General features: G+C 39.1%; 1 protein-coding gene across 1 annotated transcript in view; it reads left to right on the top strand.

Annotated features, from left to right (window-relative positions):
* Positions 1-15,382, top strand: part of ACSL6 (acyl-CoA synthetase long chain family member 6) — a 127,678-nt gene extending 112,296 nt beyond the window's left edge. Inside the window, exons 10-12 of the mRNA XM_042447514.1 lie at positions 726-827; positions 5,680-5,751; positions 11,573-15,382. Of these exons, the coding sequence (XP_042303448.1) occupies positions 726-827; positions 5,680-5,751; positions 11,573-11,713 (315 nt within the window). The 3' untranslated portion in view covers positions 11,714-15,382. The remainder of the gene's footprint in view (positions 1-725; positions 828-5,679; positions 5,752-11,572) is intronic.
* The last annotated feature ends 6,882 nt before the right edge of the window (positions 15,383-22,264 follow it).

Genomic DNA, 22,264 nt, shown 5'->3' with positions numbered 1-22,264 from the left:
CTTTAATAGTATGCTACTTCCACAGTCAAATTTAAACTGTTCATTTAGAGTGAACCCTCCATATCCATGGATTCTTTATCCATGGATTTAGCCAGCCACAACTGAAAATATTATTTAAAAAAGTAATTCCAAAAAGCAAACCTTGATTTTGCCATTTTATGTTAGGGATACCATTTTACTATGCCATTGTATTTAATTTGATTTGAGTATCCATGGATTTTGGTATCCAGGACGGATCCTGTAACCGAACCCCAGTGGATATCAAGGCCTCACTGTATATGTCTGAAGGGAAGTGCATCCATAACTGTTTTTCATCATCACTGTTTATGAGAAGTAGGTACAGCACACATGCACTTTTAATCCCATTACTTGTATACACAGTTTAATATGCAGAATGGATATAAACTAAACAGGTAAGTGCTGGTTTAAAAAAATCAGAATCTAATGAGAGGAATGTTGCGTTTTGCAGAACCTTTTATATATGGAAGCTATTATCAGAAGTCAGCAGAAGAAAACAGCACACCGTTTTGTTCTCACCAGCCCACTACCCAGTGCTCTGGCTTTTGTGATAAGCTGGAACTGCCGTAGCTGTTATGGAAAATGCAGTGAAATGTCAAAGCAGCCCTTGTCTTTAAAAGCTGACTGAGGATGGCAAAGAATATGGGGCCCAGCCAGGAGGCTGGGTCATAAATACAGTTTCTGATTTTATCTTGCTCCCCTTGTAGGCCTTTTTGGTGGGAATTGTTGTACCTGACACTGAAATCATGCCAGGCTGGGCCAAGAAGAAAGGCTTTGATGGAACTTTTGCAGACCTTTGTAAAAATGTGGTAAGTTCTTAGACTCATGTTCATAAGCATTATAAACATGCAAGGATTATGCTGCTTGGAGAAATTTTAGAATTGATAAACATAGTCAAAAGCTTTCACAGCCAGGTTTTTTGGGCTATGTGACTGTCTTCTGGAAGAGATTATTCCTGAGGTTTTGCCAGCATCTGTGTCTGACACCTTCAGAGAATGCTGGCATGGAAGTGAGTGGGGCATTTATATTGTGTGACCCTTGGTTGAGAGGAAGTGATTTACATGTTAATCTCTGTGTTGGACTGTTGTTGAATGACAAGACCTCAGGGTGTCTATTTAATTAGTGATCCATTGCCTGCTGGGAAACCCCCTCACTCTGGGTAGTTTCATTTGCACTTTCTGGGTATTGATTTTGCTGTTTTTTCAGGACTGGTAGCCAAACTTTGTTTACTTCAAAGGTTTCTTCTTTCCTGTTGAAGTTGTCTAGGTGTTTGTGGATTTCAGTGGCTTCCCTGTGCATTCTGAACTGATAGTTGTTGGCATGGTCCAGAATTTCAGTGTTTTCAAATAGTATTTTATGCCCAGGATGGTTTATAATGTGTTCTACTACTGCTGATTTTAATGGCTGGCCCAGTCTGCAGTGTCTCTTGTCTTCCTTGATTCATGTTTGAACACTGCATTTGGTGGTCCCTATATATAGATTTGTCCGCAGCTGCACAGTTCACAGTAAACTCCTGCAGCCGTGTCCTTTGCTGAGTGCAGCGTTTGCTGGATTTTCTTGGTCAGTTTGTAGATCATTTGTAGGTTGCGTTTCCTCACCAGTTTTCCTGTTCTGTCTGTGATTCCTCTGATGTATGGTAAAAATACTTTCCCTTTGGGTGGTTGTTTGTCTTCACTCCTCCTCTGGGTTTTCCTGGGTCCAGAAGCCCTTCCGATGTCTGAGCTGGAGTAACCAGTAGCCTGCAGAGCCCAGTCTAGGTCACTAATTGAATAGACACCCTGAGGCCTTGCCATTCAACAACAGACCAACACACAGATTAACATGTAAAATATTTCCTCTCAACTAAGGGTTGCACAGTATATATACTCCACTCACTTCCATTCCAGTATTTTCTGAAGATGCCAGCCACAGATGCTGATGAAACATCAGGAATATACTCTTCCAGAACACGGCCACATTGCCCAAGACAACAACAAAAAACTATTGATAAACGTAGTTTAAAATTCAGATTCAGTTACTCAGAATTTTCTAGTGTACCTAAATAGCCTCACAGTGAAGGCCTTAAAGAGCCAATAATTAAGGCAACACCACAGTATTGTACAATTTAGAATTGATCTGAAACTGTATGTTATGCTTTCTAACTACTGTGGTTAAAACTGACCATGTTTTTTTAAAAGAAGTAGTTTTAAGGCTGCATCCATACTGAAGAAACAATCCAGTTTGACACTACTTTAACTGCCATAGCTCAGTGCTTTGGCATTCTGGAAACTGCAGTTTTGTAAGACATTTAGCCTTCTCTGTGAGAGAGCTCTAGTGCCACAACAAACTATAATTCCCAGAATTCCATAGCATTTGAGCCATGGCAGTTAAAGTGGTGTCAACCTGGATTATTTCAGCAGTGCAAATGAAGCCAAAGAAACCCCTGTGAAATTCATGGAGTGGACACAAACACACATGCGTAGTCATGAATGCCTTAGAATATCTGGTATACAGCTACAACAAAGGTGAGGAGACATAATTTTGTCCCATTAATTGCCCCCAAATATGATAGTTGTATACAAAGGTCCTATTTCCAAGTAGCATCTTTGCAGGGTACATTTTCAGTGGGAAAATGGGATGGGGAAAAGGATTTTTAAAATATATATCCATGATCCTGAAGTGATAGCCTTCCCCCTACCTCTAAAACATATACAGATCTCCCTTGTGTAAAGAAAGATAAGCAGTTACTGGGGAAAAATAACACTTCTGATGTATGTTGTAATTTGACTGGGTTAGAAGGATTATTACTCTGTCAGAGGCTTGAACATCTATTTAAAAGATTCCACTAGTACATAAGCAGAGTTGTGCATTGTGAGAGTACTCAGCAAAGTGTCTTGTTTTTTTCCATTCTGTTCATGAGTACTGTTCCACTGCTACAAGATGGTATCTCTCTTGCGTTATAAGGGCTTTTTTTTTTCTTTTTGGCCTGGAATTCCAAAGACACTTCCAAATCATCAGATTTCTATAACACTGAGAAAAATACAGTACCATTCCAGAAAGATGGCCAAAGATTTTAAAGTGCTATGGATGTTCCAGCACATTGGCTTCACAACATAAATGTTTAATTTAATTGGACATTCAAACAAAAATCCACCAAACAATCGGGCAAAACAGATGGGGCAGGAAAAAGTGGCTTGAAGCTGCCTTTTCTGAAGCCACATTGAAACCCCACCAACTGCACTGCCAGCTCCCAAGGCAGCTGGAGTGCTCATGTCATGACCACATGATATGGCTTCAAGCCAGGAAGAAGCAGAAAAAAGCTGCTTCTTTTTGAAACGGCTTTTCTCTGCATAAGGGCACTTTCCTGCTGGCTTCAAGGCATTTGTCATCTAAACGCCACACCTTCAAGTCAGCCTGAAAGTATCTGTTTTGCCCCTCTGATACCTTTATTGGTCAGCCGAAATGCACAATATACTTGTTGCAAGCTTTCGAAGCTCCAGTGGCTTCTCCATCAGACAAGATGTTACAAACCAAACAGGAGGGGGGAAAATGGAGATGTTAGTAAGATGCCTGCATTTTGTTGTTTCTGTCCTTAGCTAAGATGATAGGATACATTTTGGAGGCTGGTTCCGCCTCCTTATGGCCTTATGGGAAGTGAAAGTTTAACAAAGTCCAGGAAATTTAAAGTCCATTTGCAAATCAACAGAAGTCTTCTCTTGCAATCCAATCTGTCTCCATTCCTGTGAGTCCACAGGCCTCTTGTAGGCAGTGGAAGTTGTAAATGAGGGATCACAGCTCAGTGGAAGAGCATATGCTTTGCATGCAGAAGATTTCAGGTTCCATTCCTGGAGTGTATGGAAAGACCTCTGCCTGAAAGCCTGGAGAGATCCTGTCAGTCAGAACAGATGAGACTTAACCGGAACCAGAATTATTTGGCTTGGTACAATAGAGCTTCCAATATTCTTAGGGGCCTGATGGTGAAATAAAACTTGAACATCTAGTAATAACTAGATGTTCTTTTCAGACACTGGAAAATATTATTCGATTACTTGAATTTGTTTTGGTCAAAAATGTACAGTAACATCTCCAATCTCTGGTTCTTTTCCATCCATGTGTGCAGGGAGTAAGGAATCTGGATAAAGGATTTGAAATCTCTTGGGGAGCTTGGGTACAAAATTGCATCCTGCAAACAACCATTTCTACTTTGAGATATAGGTGAATTTAATTCAGACATTGGATGAAAAATATAAAGTAGATAAATGTTCCTTTAAAGAGAAGGTAATAGCCTCAATTGCAGTGGTTGGATTTATATAACTATGTAATAAATAATTCTGAATCAGGTGCAGGAGTTCCTCTGTTAATGAAGTAGATCTGTTCCTGATCCCTGCTGCTTTAACAGAAAAGTTAGTACCAGAGACAGAAATAAAATGGGAAGAACAGGGATAGATTACTGCACCTCAAAAAAGAAGAGTAGTGCAACATGTTTCAGAAAGCTTTTAATTCAAAACTGGTGGTATGCACATATATGAAAGGGAACAACCTGGTCAAGTAAGCCTTATGCAAATAATCAAAAACATTTTGAATCTTCTAGAGACCACTTGAAGGCATCTTCCAAAAGGTATCCAAGGATGATTTTTTTTATCTTTCACTAGCTTCCAGGTTTTTTTTTTTTAATGATTTAGATTTTGGTAACCAGACTTACGGATATATACTTTTTTAACGTACAGCTAGATAGAAGATGAGGAGGAGGAAAAATGAGCTTGAGTAGATGTAAAAAGCCTTCGTATAAAGGAGCTTCATTGTCAGAGGCTATGGCACGTTACAGACCGCCCAAAACGGGCGGTCTGTCGCCGCCGTCATTTGCAGCATGGAGAAGCCCCAGTGTCCAAACTGCACGGCTCCTCCGTACTGCAAATAAGAAGCGCCAAAATGGCGCTTCTCTTTGCGGTGCAATTATGACGTTGCGAGGCGCCAATGCTGCACTCGGGCGCAATGCGTCTGCTATGTCAAGATGGCAGCGCCTGTGTGGAACGGGTGCCGCCATTTTGTACAGACTTGGTCCGTATTAGGGTTAGGGGCGTCCGGAAGGGACGCCCCTTCTCAACCCTAATATGCACCGAGTCAACCCTACTACGCCGCTTTGGCACGTCTGTAATGCACCTATGTTAAGCAATATATGCCTGTGTAGCCATGCCAAGAGGGGGTGTAGTGGTATTGCAACCATCGGAAAATCTTCCTGCTTTTATTTTAAGATTAAATATTTGATTTCTGAGATCCAGACTTCCTGCAAAATCAAAATTCAAACTTCTGACCTGCCTCGTGTGTGTATGTGTGAGAAAATGTCACCCAGTAATACTTTTTAGACATTTGTGCAAAGTCTACCACAATAGGGATGCATATCTTTTCTTCTATGAACAGCTGTTGATCCATTAGAAAGGTTGTTGGTACAAGAACTGTCAGTAGGTGTATCCATACCTCACATCGACAGAGCTTACAGTATTGCATAGGTTCCCCCCTTCCTTTCTGTTCCTACATATGCCCACAAATGAATAACATGTAAAACCAAACAATTTTTATTGCATAACATTTGAAACCAAAGAATGTTTTATTAAGATGGTTTTCTTTTTTACTGAATACAACTTCTGGGCTGGAAATAATTGTTTTTCATGTATTCTGGTTTAGGAACTGAAAAAAGCAATAATGGAAGACATGGTCCAGTTAGGAAAGGAAAGTGGACTTCATTCATTTGAACAGGTAAAGCCCTAATACTAATTGCTCTGACTTTTCAGATCAGATGGGCCTCTTCTTTAAGATGAATAAGTAGGGATGTTAACATGCTTTATATAAAAGTTCAATACTTCACTGTGCTTTGTGGTTCAGGCATAAGTTCATTTGTATTTTACATGTATTAAAATGTCTTTGATTAAGAATATACAAAATGCACTCAAGACTCTTTTAATTTTCCATGATCAACAACATGCTAAAACATTTGAAACTCCATCCCACCCAACCTGAGAGCAGTCTGCTCTGACCTTTAATTACCAGTTGACCTGGAAAATACAGCTGTTGCATTCATTCTCTGCACATCGTCTAATCTTCTCATGACGTACACATAGATATTTTTGCAACAGATCTCTGGACCTCAGATAGGGAGTATTCAAAAATGGACACAGTATTAACAGTATTGCCTTTCTCTGTCTTTTTTTATTATACATAGATATACACAGAAATGCAAAGAATATATTAAAATATCATTTGGGCAGTAAAGTCCAAAATAAAGTTCTGTTACAAATTTGTAATTTAAAACTGTAAGTGTAGTAGAGGCATTCTTAATATTAGTCCCAACTGCATCAGGCCAGGAGCCAACATAGTGTAGTGGCGTGAGCATTGGACTGGGATTCTGGGGACCAGAGTTCAAATCCTGCTTGGCCATGGAAACCTACTGAGTGACTTTGGACAAGTCACACTTTCTCAGCCTCAGAGGAAAGCAAAGGCAACCCCCCTCTGAACAAATCATGAAAGGAAAACCCCATGGCAGGGTCACCATAAGTTGGAAACTACTTCAAGGCACACAGCATGAACATGATCAGGCCTGTAAAAATGAATGAAGCTGTTAGTTAAACAATATGTAGGTTGCAATCATTCCTAAACTAAAATCAGATGTAGTACTTTGTATTTGTTTCTTGATTTTGAAACACAATAGTAAATTCACTAAGATCTATAGAAACTCTTGTAAAGCTGATTCTGGATTTAAAGGTTTTGTTCTTTTTTAAGGCATGGTGATTTGCTGTAACCTTCCCTTTTGCAGTCTACTAGTCTGTCAGTTAATTTCAATTTGTGTTGGGAGATAAGTCTGTCATTTATAGAAACATTTAAGCACTCTATTGAAATTTTCCCATGGGAATCTGAATAATTTTGTATCAGTGCATGAAATAACAAAAATGTGGACTGTGGCTTTAATGGAAAAAAACTAACATCCTCTAGTCATGATCTAAAAAATGAACAAACAGAAACAATATTGTCAGTATTTGGCTTTCATATACTATTGAATTTGTTAATAATTAATCAAAATTCACTGTTCCACCAGAATCACATTAAATTATAGAGCAGTATAATTTCCTGAAGGAAACCAGAGTCAAATAAGTAATCAAAGGGCTGAAACAGAGTGGCCCAAAGGGGCAGCATGATGCTGCCCCTTTGAGCACCAGATCAGGGCTGTGTCAACCGCATGCCATGGCCCCAGTCTGGCTTTTTTGCACCAGAAAAAGGGTGCCCTTTCTGCTGCCGGCCATCACCACGAATTTTTGGTGTTCCTGCGGCATCTAAATGCCACGTCGCCAGAGCGCCAATAAATAGCCTCTGTGTAAATGGCCGGGCAGCTTCACAGCGGCTTCCTGCCAGCTTGGGGGGGGGGGCATGCGTCATGCATACGCTATTCCCTCAAGCTGCCAGGAAGCCGGCATATTTTGCTGGTCTGTTTCAGCCCTAAATTGGAATTTTTTAGCAGACTGTATTTTTCAAGGTTTTTATTATCAAATATTTAAATATTTTAATGGAATTTTAACAAGGTTTTTATAAAGAAATTGTGATGTGAGAGACAGTGGAGTAAAAATCACAAAGATAAAGCACTCTGATTACAAAGAAGGTATTCCAGGCAAGGCTTCCCACCTGATCTCTTCATGAACATCATTACTACCCAAACTGCTCATGTTTGCTGAACAGTCCATTTTTCTGTATAGACTGAAGCAAGCTTCCTTGATACTGTTGGAACTTGGACTTAATCAAAGGCAGCCATCCTCCTACAGCTTGGAAAAGTCACTTTCTTGGGCTATAACTTTTATTTGAGGTACCAGCCTCAGTCCTGTTATTATTCCCAACTAGAGGACACCTATTGTATTAGTGGGATTTATTTATGTGTGAATGCACTATTGAACAATTTATTCAATAGGTCTACTCTAATTTAGAGTTATCAACACAATTTTGGCCATAGTGCTGGAACAAGAAAAATAGCAGAGTTCCTTATTATCTCAGTCTCATGCATAGTAAAAACGGAGATCTAACATCTGCTGAATTCAGTATGTGTATACAAAGAGCAAACAATCCTGTACTATATATGACACAGCAGTCCTAAATAACTCTGTTTCTTCAGCAACTAGGCCCCACAGAAGGTTGCTGCCTTGTAAGAATAATTACCTGCTTCTGATGCCTGGACCAATTCATTCCCAGGCTCTCACTGTTTCAGAATACACAGTCCTGACTTTTGGTCCAGCATCCTTCTACTGAAGTTCTTAGCCTTTCCCTGCTGAGATCATAGCAACAAAACAAGGTTGCACTTGATTACCAATGGGTCTATCCTTGCTGATGCTGCAGTCATTGAAGTGCCTATCTGCCTTCTTTTTCCATTTTTCATTCCCAGGAAGCTCACACTAGCAATTCTTCACCCAAGAGGTTCACACCAGCAAGTTCCCCTGATGTTACCTTTAGTAGTCCAGATCCAAATTGCTCACCTCTTCTGGTTTCCCCCTTGTCACCAGAGATAAGAGAAACAGGCTTCCTCTTAACACAGTGCTGGCCTTAACCTGTGTTGGGATATATGATATAAACACAGTTCTTTGCTCTGTGACGACAAGAGTGAGCCCTTGCTGCTGTTGTACTCACTGAGATGGTAGCCTACTTCATGTGTGTGACTTTTTTTTAAAAAAGAGCATTTTTATACTGATGTTCATTTAAAAAATAATCTCAAAGTGGCTTTCATACAAGCAAGTATGACAAAATGATTTAAAAACATAATTAAACAGATTAAAAACAAGGAGTAACTGTTAAGACAAACCCAAAGCCAGAGTGGTTATAGTGGTTTGAATATTGGACTGTGACTCTAGAGACCAGGGTTCAGATCCCCACTCAGCCATGAAAATCCACTGAGTGACCTTGGATAAGTCATATTCTCTCAGACTCACTCACCTCCCCTGTGGTGATCCCTGGGAGTCCAGCAGCCACACAGCCTCTCTGCCGTGGCTCTTACCCCCAGGGGATCCCTTAAAACTTTCCCTTCTAGGATCCCCTAGGTCTCCCTTCTCGCTCCCTGCTGAGCTGAATGAGACCCCTTGCGATCCTGTATTCCTCGCTGCCACCACCCAGTGAATTAATGAACTACGTCTCCCTAAGCACACACTGGGACTTGCTAGTGATGTCTAGTTTCCTTTCCTTGCTAATTTAAGCAATCAGCAACCGAGCTAAGGCACGTGTACAGGAGCAGAGAGAGACAGCAGATACTTTTAAAGAAAGATATTTATTTTAAATAAATAGAATAGAATAAGAAGATATCATTCATGCAAAGCCTCCTTGCCTTGCAGGTACAGAAAGCATAGTTACAAAGTACACTGGTGCCTCGGGATACGAAATGATCGGGTTACGAAATTTCCAGGATACGAAAAAGTTGGATTGGCAAAAACTGTTTCGGGTTACGAAATATTTTTCGGGTTACGAAATTCATTTCGGCGCGAAATTCAAATGCTGCAAAGTGCAGCTATAGGCTTTCCAGTGCCTATAAAAAGTGTTTCGGGTTACGAAATTTTCAGGTTACGAAAGGAATGGCGGAACGAATTAATTTCGTAACCCGAGGCACCAGTGTATTCATTTCAGGCAAGCTGTTAGATAAACAAAACAAAACCTAAACACACTAGCTAACACATTTCCTAGCTACTCACACAGTGATGGGATTTGCAGTCCTTGTTGAGTTCTCTGATGCAAGGAGCTGGCCCTCATTGCCTAGCTCCACTTGCATCACTTCTGCCTGCCTCAGTGCAGGCACACAGCTGTTCCCACAGCAACATGCCAAGATGGAGAACAAAGGCGGGTTACATACCACCATTTAGGATGCGCTCTGTGCGTCCTAGGGTTAGGAAGGGTTGCCCCTTCCTAACTGGCCCCGTTCCCAACACGCGCGGAGCGCGTTCTTAATGGCAGCACCCATCCACATGGGCGCTGCCATTGTTACGTCGTGAACGCTGTGCATCCAGATGTGGCGCGCCAGAAGTGATGTCATGAGTGCGCGCTTCACGCTTCGCAGAGCCACTTCCGGGGGCCAAAAAGGAGTGCCATTTCGGCGCTCCTTTTTCGCTGCGGCTGGAAGCCTCGCAGTCTGGCCGCTGGGGCTTCCCGCCGCAGCTAATGGTGGTGGCAGCAGACCACCCACTTGAGGTCGGTTTGTAACCCGCCAAAGAAAACAGAGTTTCCCCCCAAGAGGAGGAAGGGAAGAGACAAAGGACCGCATGGTCGCAAAGGGGTTTTTAAAGGCTTCTCAAGGAATGTTCTTGAATCTCGCGGTCCTAATCTCTGATTGGTCAGTTGGGTCTTACGTCAGCTATGATGTAGATGCTCATTAGCATGTGATGTCAGCAATCATTAGCATGTACCTCCCCCCTAGATTAACCCTTTGTGGTTCAGGAGAAGTCCCCAAATGACTGGAGAGCCCAGTCATTACATCCCCCAAACAAATTTTGCAAAGAAAACCCTATGAAAATCACTAGGGTTGCCATAACTCAGTAACGACTTGAAGGCACACAACAACAAAGAAAGAAAACCTTTGCAAAATTTTCCAAAAATATTTGCATTTCTCTAAATATTGAGGTATGTAAGCTGCTTAATAAACATGCATGAGTTCTTTCTCCTGAGTAGATAAAATTGATATTGATATGTAACCTGGTAAGTATTCAAGATTCAGCTAAAACACAGAGTAACCAACTGTAGTTTGTTATTTGCTGTGTCTGTACATATTTTGGAAGGAATCATCCAGAAAGGTGCTAGGGTGGACCCATATTTAGATGTATGCAACAGGGAGTACCTACATTCCCTAAAAGCATCAAAACCTGTCCAGTCCTGGAAGATAAGCAAGGTTAGTACTTGGATGGAAGAACAGCAGTTAATACCAGGTGCTGTAGACTACATTTCAGAGGAAAGAACTGGCAAAACCACCTCTGGGTATTCCTTGCCTAAGAAAATTATATGAGATTCATGGGGTCAGCATAAGTCACCTGGTGACTTGAAGGAACATACACACATGATGGGGTTGGGAGAGATGGATTTATTGCCTTCCCCTCCCAGACTAGTCTGTCAAATTCTCTGAAAATTCTACAAAGGATATGGAATGTCATTCACAGGAGATGCCTGTGTACCTTTCAGGAATTTCCCACTCTCTGATAGCCTAACCTAAATAACAGTGGGGGGCCCTCCACAGCCACCTGTGAAGGCTTTTGGTAGGTTTGAAAGGGCTGCCATGTAAAACTGGACTCAACTGCGTTGGGCAAGGATAAGACCTAACATTGTCACTTTGGATAAAAATGTTCATGTGAAGTAGAGAGGTGATAGTATTGCATTATTGTATCTTCTTCAAAGATTGGTGAATAGCACATTTTAGCAAATGTATTTATGCCTGGGTGTTTCATGTCTACATAAATGTATATATCCAGAATTGATAGTGGTATTGGATTTGCCATTCTGCTTTATTTAAAATCTCTCTTTTTTAAATAAATAAATAAATAAATAAAGTAATGTATTTTCTTGCTCTTCTTTTCAGGTTAAAGCTGTTTATATCCACTCTGAAATGTTCTCTGTACAGAATGGCTTGTTGACACCTACATTAAAAGCTAAGAGACCAGAGCTAAGAGAATACTTCAAGAAACAGATAGAAGAGCTTTATTCAAGCATCTCCATCTGATAGCACAGGAAGGTTCTTCAGAATGATGTACTGTGTAGCAATATTAGGATAATGCTGGAAAGTGCAAAGGATGCAGTTGAAATGAATAAGCATCTGACCTTCCACATGAGCCTTCTGTTATCTGAAGACACTATCACTGAGTAATTCCATTGCCATCTAGTTTTAGTTCCTCTTGTAATGGATGCTCTAGAAGATTGCTTGAAATGCATTGGACAACAACAGTTAAGCTGTTTTAAATTCTACCCCTTCTGAAAGGCATCTTTGTTATTAATGCTTGCAAAATTCACTTAGCAAACAGGAAAGAAAAACTGATTGAATCTGCCAATTTTGTCTGACATTCTTATGATCCTGGATGTTTTAGTAATGTGACCTATAGGATTTCCAGATGCCCTTTGGATGGAGACCATTTAGAACTTTTTAAAACCAAGAGGTCCTTACCCTGATTCACAAACTGTGCATCATACACAGATCTTCTTTAATATGGTAGAGCCTTCTCAGCTGTTACGGAGTGTAGATTTCACCAAGAACCTCTCAGTGCAGCTGAGCTCTTAATAGTACCAGAGTCCCAGTCAGGGACACATTGGAGACAAAGACTAGTGGTCTACCTCATATATTCTTTGATACTCAAAACCACAGACAAATCTCTAATCCTGATCAAGAATGTAAAACTGAAATCGTTTAATCATTCTTCAAATGTCAACTTTTACATTCTGCAAAACAAAACACTGAATTTGTTGAGTAATCCATTCATATAGGAACTGGAGTAGGAAGAATTTTGATTTCATATAAGCCAACTATAATATGACTGATAGCACGTGTTGGATGAATACTAAACCTGTAATTGTCAGAAATAGGGTAGGCCTGAAAGAGCATAACTGTACAACTGAATATACTGATAAGAACTCATGCTTTGAAATGCTGTGGCTCTGCCCCCACCCTCATATAGTCCAGATTCTCTAAAAATCATCTACACAGTAAATCCTACATTGAAAAGCTAGCTTATCACCATGATACCAAGAGCTGTTTCTAATGGAGATATTCATTAGTGGGCCATCTGAAAAATGTTTTCCCTCCTTATGTACACTAATGAAAGCAAGCATTGTCAATCCAGCATGACTTCCATGTTGCCACTTTCATATAAGACTGTGAGGTAATTTGAAAGAAGGAGTTGGGAATCTTGGGCCACCAGATGCTTTGGACTTCAACTCCCCCAATGCCTAGGCAGTATGACCACTAATAAGAGCTTGTAAAGATTGCACTCCAAAACACCTGAAGGATCAAAGGGTCCCCACAATCTCTCCCCTTTTTAATGCTTCTGGACATTTCCAAGATATCAAGAATTAAATAATCCTAAAGTGAGACCGACTAAACTGGATTTACAATAATCATATATTTTTTTAAAAAATACAGGTTGTGTATCCATTATCCAGAATTCTGAAATCCTCAAAAATCCTCCAAAATTTAAAATTGGCCACATCAATTATTAAAAATATTATGACATATAAAATTGCCTTCAGGCTATGTATATAAGGTGTGCATGAAATATAAAAAAAATTCATGTTTAGACTTATTTATATGCAAATAGTCCAAAATCAAAATCCAAACCACTTCTTGCCCAAAGCATTTCAGATAAGGGAGATTCAACTTGTGATATGAAATAATTTAGCTATATTGAGCTGACAGATTTTGCAATTTAAGGACAGTGAAGGCAAATCTTTCCCTTTCCTTTTTTTTCTAATCTAAGATAAAAACGACTAAGCTAAACTGAAAAATTGATCTAAATTGCTCCATACTTTCTTGGAATGTCTTTCCTGAATCAGCTGAAGTATTAAAACAAATAAGACAAGGGAATAATGAGTAAGTTCTCATGCAAAAACAAATTTAGGAACATTTCTTTGATTGAGGTTTCAGAAAATGATTGCATTTTTGATGCAGTATTCCTGGTACAGAAGGAACTTTTTGTGTTGTGCAAATGCCCATCCTGTCTTGTTGATTGCTCAGCTATATAGATTTCACTTTACATTTAAAGGGATTTATTCTTCTGCTTCTTTCTATGATCATATCGATACAAAACAATAAAGAAGATTATGGTTTAGTACAGCCTTCCCCATCCATGCTATCTAGGGATGATGGGAGTTATAGTATAACATTTGGTGGTACTGGGTTCAGGAAGTCTGGTTTAGTATTGTATTCTACCTTTAAAGAAAAACCAGTAATCTAGTTAAAGACTTGAACATTAAGTCATCATTTTATAACAGATAATAAGAAACCCTAATTTTCATAGTCATTGGACAGGGAAAATGCAGAAATGTTATTGTATGTGTATTCTTTCAGACTAGATTGATGCTTAGAAAGAATATTTTAATATTTACTTCTCAGAGGCATAAACACTGGAGAAAATTGGCATGCAAATTAAACTTGGGCCATATAGCTTTATCTACCTGCAGTAGTCACTGTCCCAAAAGTTCTGTCATGGCCTCATTTACTTAAACCAGTAAATTAAAGCAAACATTTATTAAACTTTTCACTTTCCCTTTGTATGATCAAGCCATAATTAATTGTTTTTACATCTGATTTTCTCATTAGAACCATGAGGATATAAAAATGTTTAACAGTGGCTGGATCATGCTCTCTTAAAGTAACACGGTTGTTTTTTTTGTTTTAGTTGTACATTCCTTTCCCCAGCAAATAGCTGTTTTTATTCAGAGCACTATAGGAAAATCTGTCAAAAACATTTAATTCTTCTCCTCTGGTAACAGAGTTGTGTATGACACTGTACCCATAAACTTCAGCTATATACAGAAAAAAGAGCCAAGCTGGAGTTTGGCTCTACATGTATGCTCCACATTCAAAAATGCATGTCATATGGTTTGGCAAATGGAAAGAACAATGAGCCTGGGGATGGATTGCTACTGCTCATCTACTTCTAGCTTGAGAAAATTCTTGGGATTAAGTATCACAAATTTAGATGCCATTTATATTTTATGGCACCCATAGCTTTATGGTGACACTATTGTCATGTAATTTAAGGGCCTGGTAGCATACAAATGAGGCCAATCACACAGGTCCTGCTCAGAGGCTTGAAAAATTACTTCTTTAGACTACAAATGAGCCATGCTTGCTTGGGAATTCTGCAAGCTTCAAAACTTTGACTTTATCACCCTTATTTTTGGCTGGTCAACAAGTGCTCTAGAATGACATACCCACACAGTCATGTGTTTTTAGATGTTGTAACAAAACTTTAGGCTGAAACCATAATTGTAATTAATACATGCGAGTCCTACAATGCAGTCATAGTACATGATGGGCACCCTACAAAGCAAATACACATAGCTTTTGCTATTCAAGCTTAAACAAATACATATTAATTTATTCCAAAAGTAAACAACAAATACTTCGATCAATTGTTATAACAAGAAAAAAAATATTTGTGATACAATGTACATACTTGCACCTGGGTAACATCACAGATTATGATATAATAGTGCTCTGGAGGCTGCTTTCTGTAGAGAAAATAAGTAGGGTCAAAATATAGGTACCCATACTAATAACTGGATTAAAAAAAGATGCTGCTAGTATGCATTTGTGACATACCATATATACTCGACTATAATTTGACCTCATGTATAAGTCGAGGACAGGTCTTTGGACCAAAATTGTGGATTTTGCTTTGCCCCATGGATAAGTTGAGGATACAATTTAGAGGCTCCTTGAGTGTATGTATGTACAGAGGGACTGTGTTTGTTTAACAGCAATCACCCAGGACTCTTTCTGCTTGGCTCAAGAGAGAAAGAAACTGCTCTCCCCACCACATGGGGAAATCTGAAAGAGCTGCTATCACATTACTGGCCCATAAATAAGTTGACCTGGGAATTTGAGGTCAATTTTTGAGCACAACATTTTTGACTTACAGACGAGTATATATGGTAATGTATCAGCTTCTGCAAGCACAAAAGCAGTAGCTGTTATGTGTCCCAATCAAGTAAAATCAAAACTGATGAAATCCTAGTTACAACTAAGTCAATGATACTTGGCCAGTGGAGCTAGGGATTTCCTATACATTTTGATTCAGATCTCTAAAGTACAGTTCCCAGTGTGACAGAGACATTACTGGAGAAAAACTTATATACATTTGGTTTAAGACTTTGAGAATTTCACAATAATGGTTGGTATTATACCCATATGACTTAAACCCCATTTCTGATTTACTTCTTGTTCCAGTATCTATTAGGAAATCAAAATCATCTGAACAGAATTGGTTTTTATGACAGCAGAATGTTGATGGATTCTTTCATTCAGGAGCTCATTAAACATCATAGTTTAGTTGCTCAGTTCTAGACTTGGACCAAATAAATTTTGCAGGTTGGCTCCACAGCCCTAGAAGAATGCCGAAGCCCTAGAATACCACACTATGTCAGGATGAGTTCTGCCCTCTTAACATGTTTTGAGAACAGATTCATACATGCGTATTTATCAGGATTTGCAGAGCCAGATGTGAACAGTGTCTACTGCAAAGGCTCTATTGCACAGGTAGGGAACCTCAGGCTCTTGGGCCAAATCCCATCCACTGAGTTCCCCAGAGGGTCACACTCCTTTGCCCATAATACCAGCATTTGATGGTTTTCCAGTTTTTGAAAAGTCTTCCACCCCACCCCACCACATCTAAGAGGTTGAAATGCCTCTCGTGAGGCTCAGTTATAAGCACTAAGAGCTTTGAGATAAATTACACTGGTAAATTTGATCCCAGTCACCACTGTAATTTGAGTGAAATAATAGAAGGCAATATAAAAGTTCTGTCTATGGTATCAATCTGTTTAATCAGTGATATTTACTTGGTCACCTGCATGTCATCTCAGTTTGCAACTGCACTGAGTGATGAATGTGAATGTTTGACTCTGCCATGGAAGTCAGTCAAGGTCCATTAAGTAGTCTGTAGGATCATGTTGATCTAGCTATAAGAAAAATAATTTCTGCAGGTTTGGAGAATGCTGCATAATTTTGCATTATGAATATGTATTGGTACAAAAAGGTCTTCCCTATAAAATGTCAGGGTATTTTTTAGGCCAAATCTTATTTGTGAGCCAAAAAACATATACAGGTAAATTAAAAGCAATATGGAAATCCCCAAAACTACCTTCTGCAGTGAATTTTAAGGGGATTCTGCATGAAAAACAAGCAGGAAATCCTTTACAACTATTTTTATCACAATTATTGGAAACACTAACAGTAAAATCCTGTTTCTTTGGATTTGATTGTTACTGTGTATCAAAAAATAGTGGGGGGGGTTGTCTTCTGACAGTTTTCTCTGAATGAAACAAATTGACTTGAAAAGATAACCTTTGGTTTTCCATGTGTGAAAAGCACAAACTGGCAATCGATATGTAAATAACGTCTATGAAATGAATGTAAAATTAAAGAGAATATACTATTTTTGCATGAAAGCTGACAACTTTAAAGAGGTGCTGATGTCTCACAGAAAACTACTGAATGGAATTATTTCAAGATGACCATTACAGTAGTGGTGGTAGATTATTTTTCTTTTGAGTAGCATAAACAGGAATTTTATTACTTTGTAGACTTGCTATGAACCCTTCATCCTTCCCTGCCCTGAACTAGAGGACTCACTACCACTACTGCTACAGTTTTGAGAAATTTGCCTGACTGCCCTTTCCTCTTGCATTATTCTTGCTGTTCTGTGTAATACAAAATGGAATAGTCAATTTCACTTTTAAAAATTGATCCAGCTTTAAAAGGACACACTCAACAGAAGTAAAGGGAGCAAGCCTGATGAATTCAGTGCTTTGCCTTTTAAAAGGAACACTTAAACGGCAGTGTTGAAGTAGTATTAGCTATGCAAACTGTACTTCAAATAAATATATTGACAAGCTTTTCATTTTAACAGTCTTTGTTTCAGAAAAAAGTAAAGTTATCCGCTTTAAACTCTCAAGATGTCAATAACAAAAGCAAGTTATTTCAAAGCAGTAACAGCAGCAGGTAATAAGGTGGGGTACATACCATACAAACATGTCATATGCCAATTTTGAATAAGGTGAGACAGCATAGTTTCATCATCTTCACTCCTATTAATGGACATTTCAAGACAGCTATGAAACTGCCCATTTAAAAAAATAACACACCATAGAATCGTAGAATTGTAGAGTTGGAGAACCGCAAGGGCCATCCAGTCCAACCCCCTGCCACGCAAGGAAATCCAAATCAAAGCACCCTGACAGAGCCATCCAGCATCTGTTTAAAGAACCCCAGGAAGGAGACTCCACTCCGGGAGTGTGTTCCACTGTCGAACAGCCCTTAACTGTCAGACGTTCCTCCTAATGTGAAGTGGAATCTCTTTTCCAGGGAGCTTACATCCATTGTTCGGCCCTGTTCTTGGCACAGCGCAAAACAAGCTTGTTCCCTCCCAATATGACATGCCTTCAATGTTTAAACAGGGCTATCATATCACCTCTTAACCTTCTCTTCTTCTCCAGGCTAAACATTTCCAGCTCCCTAAGCGTTCCCTCAGAACATGGCTTCCAGACCCTTCACCATTTTGTCACCCTCCTTTGGACACGCTCCAGTTTCTCAATGTCCTTTTTGAATTGTGGTGCCCAGAACTGGACACAGTATTCCAGGTGGGGCCTGACCAGAGCAGATAGAGTGGCACTATTACTTCTCTTGATCTAGACCACATTACTTTGTCAATGCAGCCTAAAATTGCGTTGGCCTTTTTAGCTTGCTGCATCCACTGTTGACTCATGTTCAACTTGTGGTCTACTGGACTTCAGATCCCTTTCACATGTAGTTTCATCAGCCAGTTTCCCCAATCCTATATCTGTGCATTTCCATTTTTCTGCCTTAAGTGCAGTACCTTAATTTCTCTGTGTGAATTTCATTTTGTTAGCTTTGGCCAGCTTTCTAGTCTATTCAGGTCATTTTGAATTTGATCCTGTCCTCTGCAGTATTAGCTATTCCTCCTAATTTGGTGTCATCTGCAAATTTGATAAGTATGCTCCCAATTCTGCTCACAAGTCATTGATAAATATGTTGAATAGTCTGGGCCCAGGACAGAGCCCTGTGGGACCCCATTGTCACTTCTTTCCAGGATAAAGTGAAAATTGATTGTTTGGGGGATACCCCTGAGCTCATATGAGTTGCTGTCCACCCCGACTGCCCAAAAAGGAGCTACAGGTGTTGATAATATTATCTGTAGATCAATGGAAACTTTTTTATTACTACTATTGTTTCAGTCTATTATTAGTAGTGAGATAGCTATATTAACATACTGAGGTGGGGAGGAGGTACTGATGGCCCACTGGGTATAATTAATTCTGTTAAGTATAGCATCTTTTGCAGATTTCATGTAACACAATTGAAACTGAGTAGACTGGAGCTTCTGCCAATGTTAAAAATGAGTGGGAATCATGCAGCTCTCCAGATGTTATTGAATTGCAACCTTCAGCATGCCTTGCCACTGGTTATGCAGACTAGAGCTGGAAACTACTGTCCAACAGTATCTTGAATGACACAAGATTCCTATCTCTGTTTTAAAGCTATATGAGGCAGCATCTCCACTGCAGAAATCATCCAGGTTGATTCTCTATCTATCTATCTATCTAATCAGTAAAAATACAATAGCCACAGATAACAATTTAAACTTTCTTGCCCTTTCATAACCTGAGATCTGTCTCATTGTAGGATCAGTCTCGACATGCACTCATACATGAATATGCTGCTATTGTTCATTATGTATATATAACTGAGAGCCTTTAAAATAAAACCCAAAGCATGCCAGGTTTTGTGAAAGGAAACAATTGAATAAAGACCTATTAGCAGTAACAGTGAATTAACAAGAAATCCCTGTATTGCATGTGATTGCACTATGATAGTGAAATGAGCACAGGCACGATGCAAGTTTGGCATTTGCAAAAATAATCCTTGGTGTGTGCATATTGGAGAGGTTTCTATTAAGGACTCTTTTCCTCCTTCCCATTGAAACCAGTCGCAAGGTGAGGGAAGTTGGGAGCCCAGCCCAGAAGAAAGCAGCAAGCTTTGCTCAAAGCCTGCTCCTGGAATTGTCCCCTTTTTAACTATTTTCAAGGGGGAAAAATACTCCAGTGATACCTGATGCCCATGGAGTTTTCAAGGCAAACATACCACCTTGTCAGGAAAACACCTTTCCACTGGCAGAATAACATTTCTGTCCTATTCAAAGAGCTTTTTAGATGGGTTCATTATTATTATTAATTATTATCATAATTGTTATTGTTACTATTATAATGCACTCAGGACTGCTTTGTAGAAACATCAACCCAACTATACAAGTGTTCCACTTTTGTTTGTTTGAAAGGACGACAGCTTCAATATCACTAAAAGAGCCAATTTGGGCCTCATTTTGAATTACCGTTTCACTTCAATGAGTTTTCTTTCTTTCTCTTTTTTTCAATAGGTGTTCTTTCTTTCTCTTTCGTTCTTTCTGTTTTTCGCAGGGGGCGTTTATGGGAAGAAAGAGCAATTGGTATTATCTGTATTGGCCTATGCTTCTAGGAATAAGTCCTATTGAATTCAGCGAATCTTCTGATTAGAAATGTATAGGATTATACTGTTAATGTGTGAACTTGAGATGCAACTGGAAGCTAAGCAGGAAATAGCTTGTTTTAGCATATCCAGATCCAAGCAATAACAGTGTTCCTGTATCTTTCAGACTTCTGTAAAAAGAGGAAATTTCAGTATGTTTAACTCCTGAATCTTGCATGGGGAGGTGAACACGTCTTCTTCTATGGTTCTTCTAGAAGCGCTGTGCTTTTTTGCATGTGGTTACATTACTTGCCTTAGAACTTTTTCATAATCAGGAAAGGAAACCATTTGTAAGATATATGGTTCATTATCAGCCATGTCCCATGCCCCTAAAATCTCCATTTAGAATTTATTTTTTTCTGTGAGACAACAGCACCTCTCTGCAACCTTCATGTTATCATTCCTGTCATGCAATAGAATAACATACCCACATTCAAATAAGAGTAAAAACTATCAAAGTCTCAGATGAAGCAAGCATTTTTCCTACATACTGCTTATTCTATTTTCAACTAAAGAAAAGTGAAAGGATTAAAATACAATGACCTCTATATATGCGTTTTTAAAAAATCTTTAACTGTAATTAAAGGGGTTTTTTTCTTTTTGTTTTGGGTATAGCCGCATGTAAATCTAAAATACAAAGAGGCAAATGTGGAATTTTTGTTTTGTAAATAACTGAAAGACTGTCAAATTTCTCAAACTTGTTAATACTCCTATTGACTGACAAATAAAATATTTTATAAAATCCTGTTTTATTCTAGTATTCAATCTATGTGATTGATAACTGCACTAACTATTTATTCTATGCTGCATTTCCCCTACTGTGTGTTCTGCTCCATTCTCCAAAGGAAGCTAAGGCTCAAGATTGTACATTCACATACAATAAAATCAATAATTAATTCAGTTTTATCCTTTTAAAACACATAATCTGGAAAAAAAAATACTGTTCATCTCTAATTATACTGAAGGCCATATTAAACTAACATATTTTGTTCTGTTACTACTGCCAATTTAAGAAAAACATGTTTAAACCATTACAACCTAGCTGTTTTAGTGACTTTGTAATCAGCAAATTCAGTGGAGCTTTCTGGAATGGACCTCAGATTCTAATATTTCTTTGGTCATTTAAAAAAAAAAGGCCAAATCAACATGATTTACTGTATATACTCATGTATAAGTCTAGAAATTTTAGTCAAAAAATTCACTCCAAAAACCTGGATCGACTTATCCATGGGTCAGTGTTAATCATAGAATCGTAGAATCATAAAGTTGGAAGAGACCACAAAGGCCATCCAGTCCTACCCCCTGCCATGCAGGAACTCTCAAAGCATACCCAACAGATGGCCATCCAGCTTCTGTTTAAAGACCTCCAAGGAAGAAGACTCCACCAGTCTCCGAGAGAGTGTGTTCCACTGTCAAATAGCCCTTACTGCCAGGAAGTTCCTCCTAATGTTGAGGTGGGATCTCTTTTCCTGTAGCTTGCATCCATTGTTCTGGGCCCTATTCTCTGGAGTAGCAGAAAACAAGCTTGTTCCCTCCTCAATATGACATCCCTTCAAATATTTAAACAGGGCTATAATATCACCTCTTAACCTTATCTTCGCCAGGCTAAACATCCCCAGCTCCCTAAGTTGTTCCTCATAGGACACGGTTTCCAGACCTGTACTTTAAAGTGATCCTGTACTTTAAATCTTATTTAAAAAGGGAACAAACCCCTAGTGAAAGGCAAGAGCATAATCTGTCTTGGAATCACTGACCCTTTTCTTTTCTTTCATCCAACCATCCTTTAGGATAAGCACAAACAGTTATGTCTGCTGGAATTTTGTAAATTCTTTGGCATTGTTTTCCTTTGCTTCATCCTTTAGATCTTTTGTTACAGGCCCCTATGCTTTACCCTAAACTTATGCATGCGGTCGACTTATAGTTGAGCATATATGGTAATATTGGCGAGGTACAGACCGCCCAAAAAGGGCGGTCTGC

Source organism: Sceloporus undulatus, chromosome 2 (genome assembly GCF_019175285.1).
Source record: "Sceloporus undulatus isolate JIND9_A2432 ecotype Alabama chromosome 2, SceUnd_v1.1, whole genome shotgun sequence".
Classification (NCBI taxonomy): Eukaryota; Metazoa; Chordata; class Lepidosauria; order Squamata; family Phrynosomatidae; genus Sceloporus; species Sceloporus undulatus.
The sequence above is the reverse complement of the archived record's forward strand: the minus strand, read 5'-3'. Positions and strand labels throughout refer to the sequence as shown.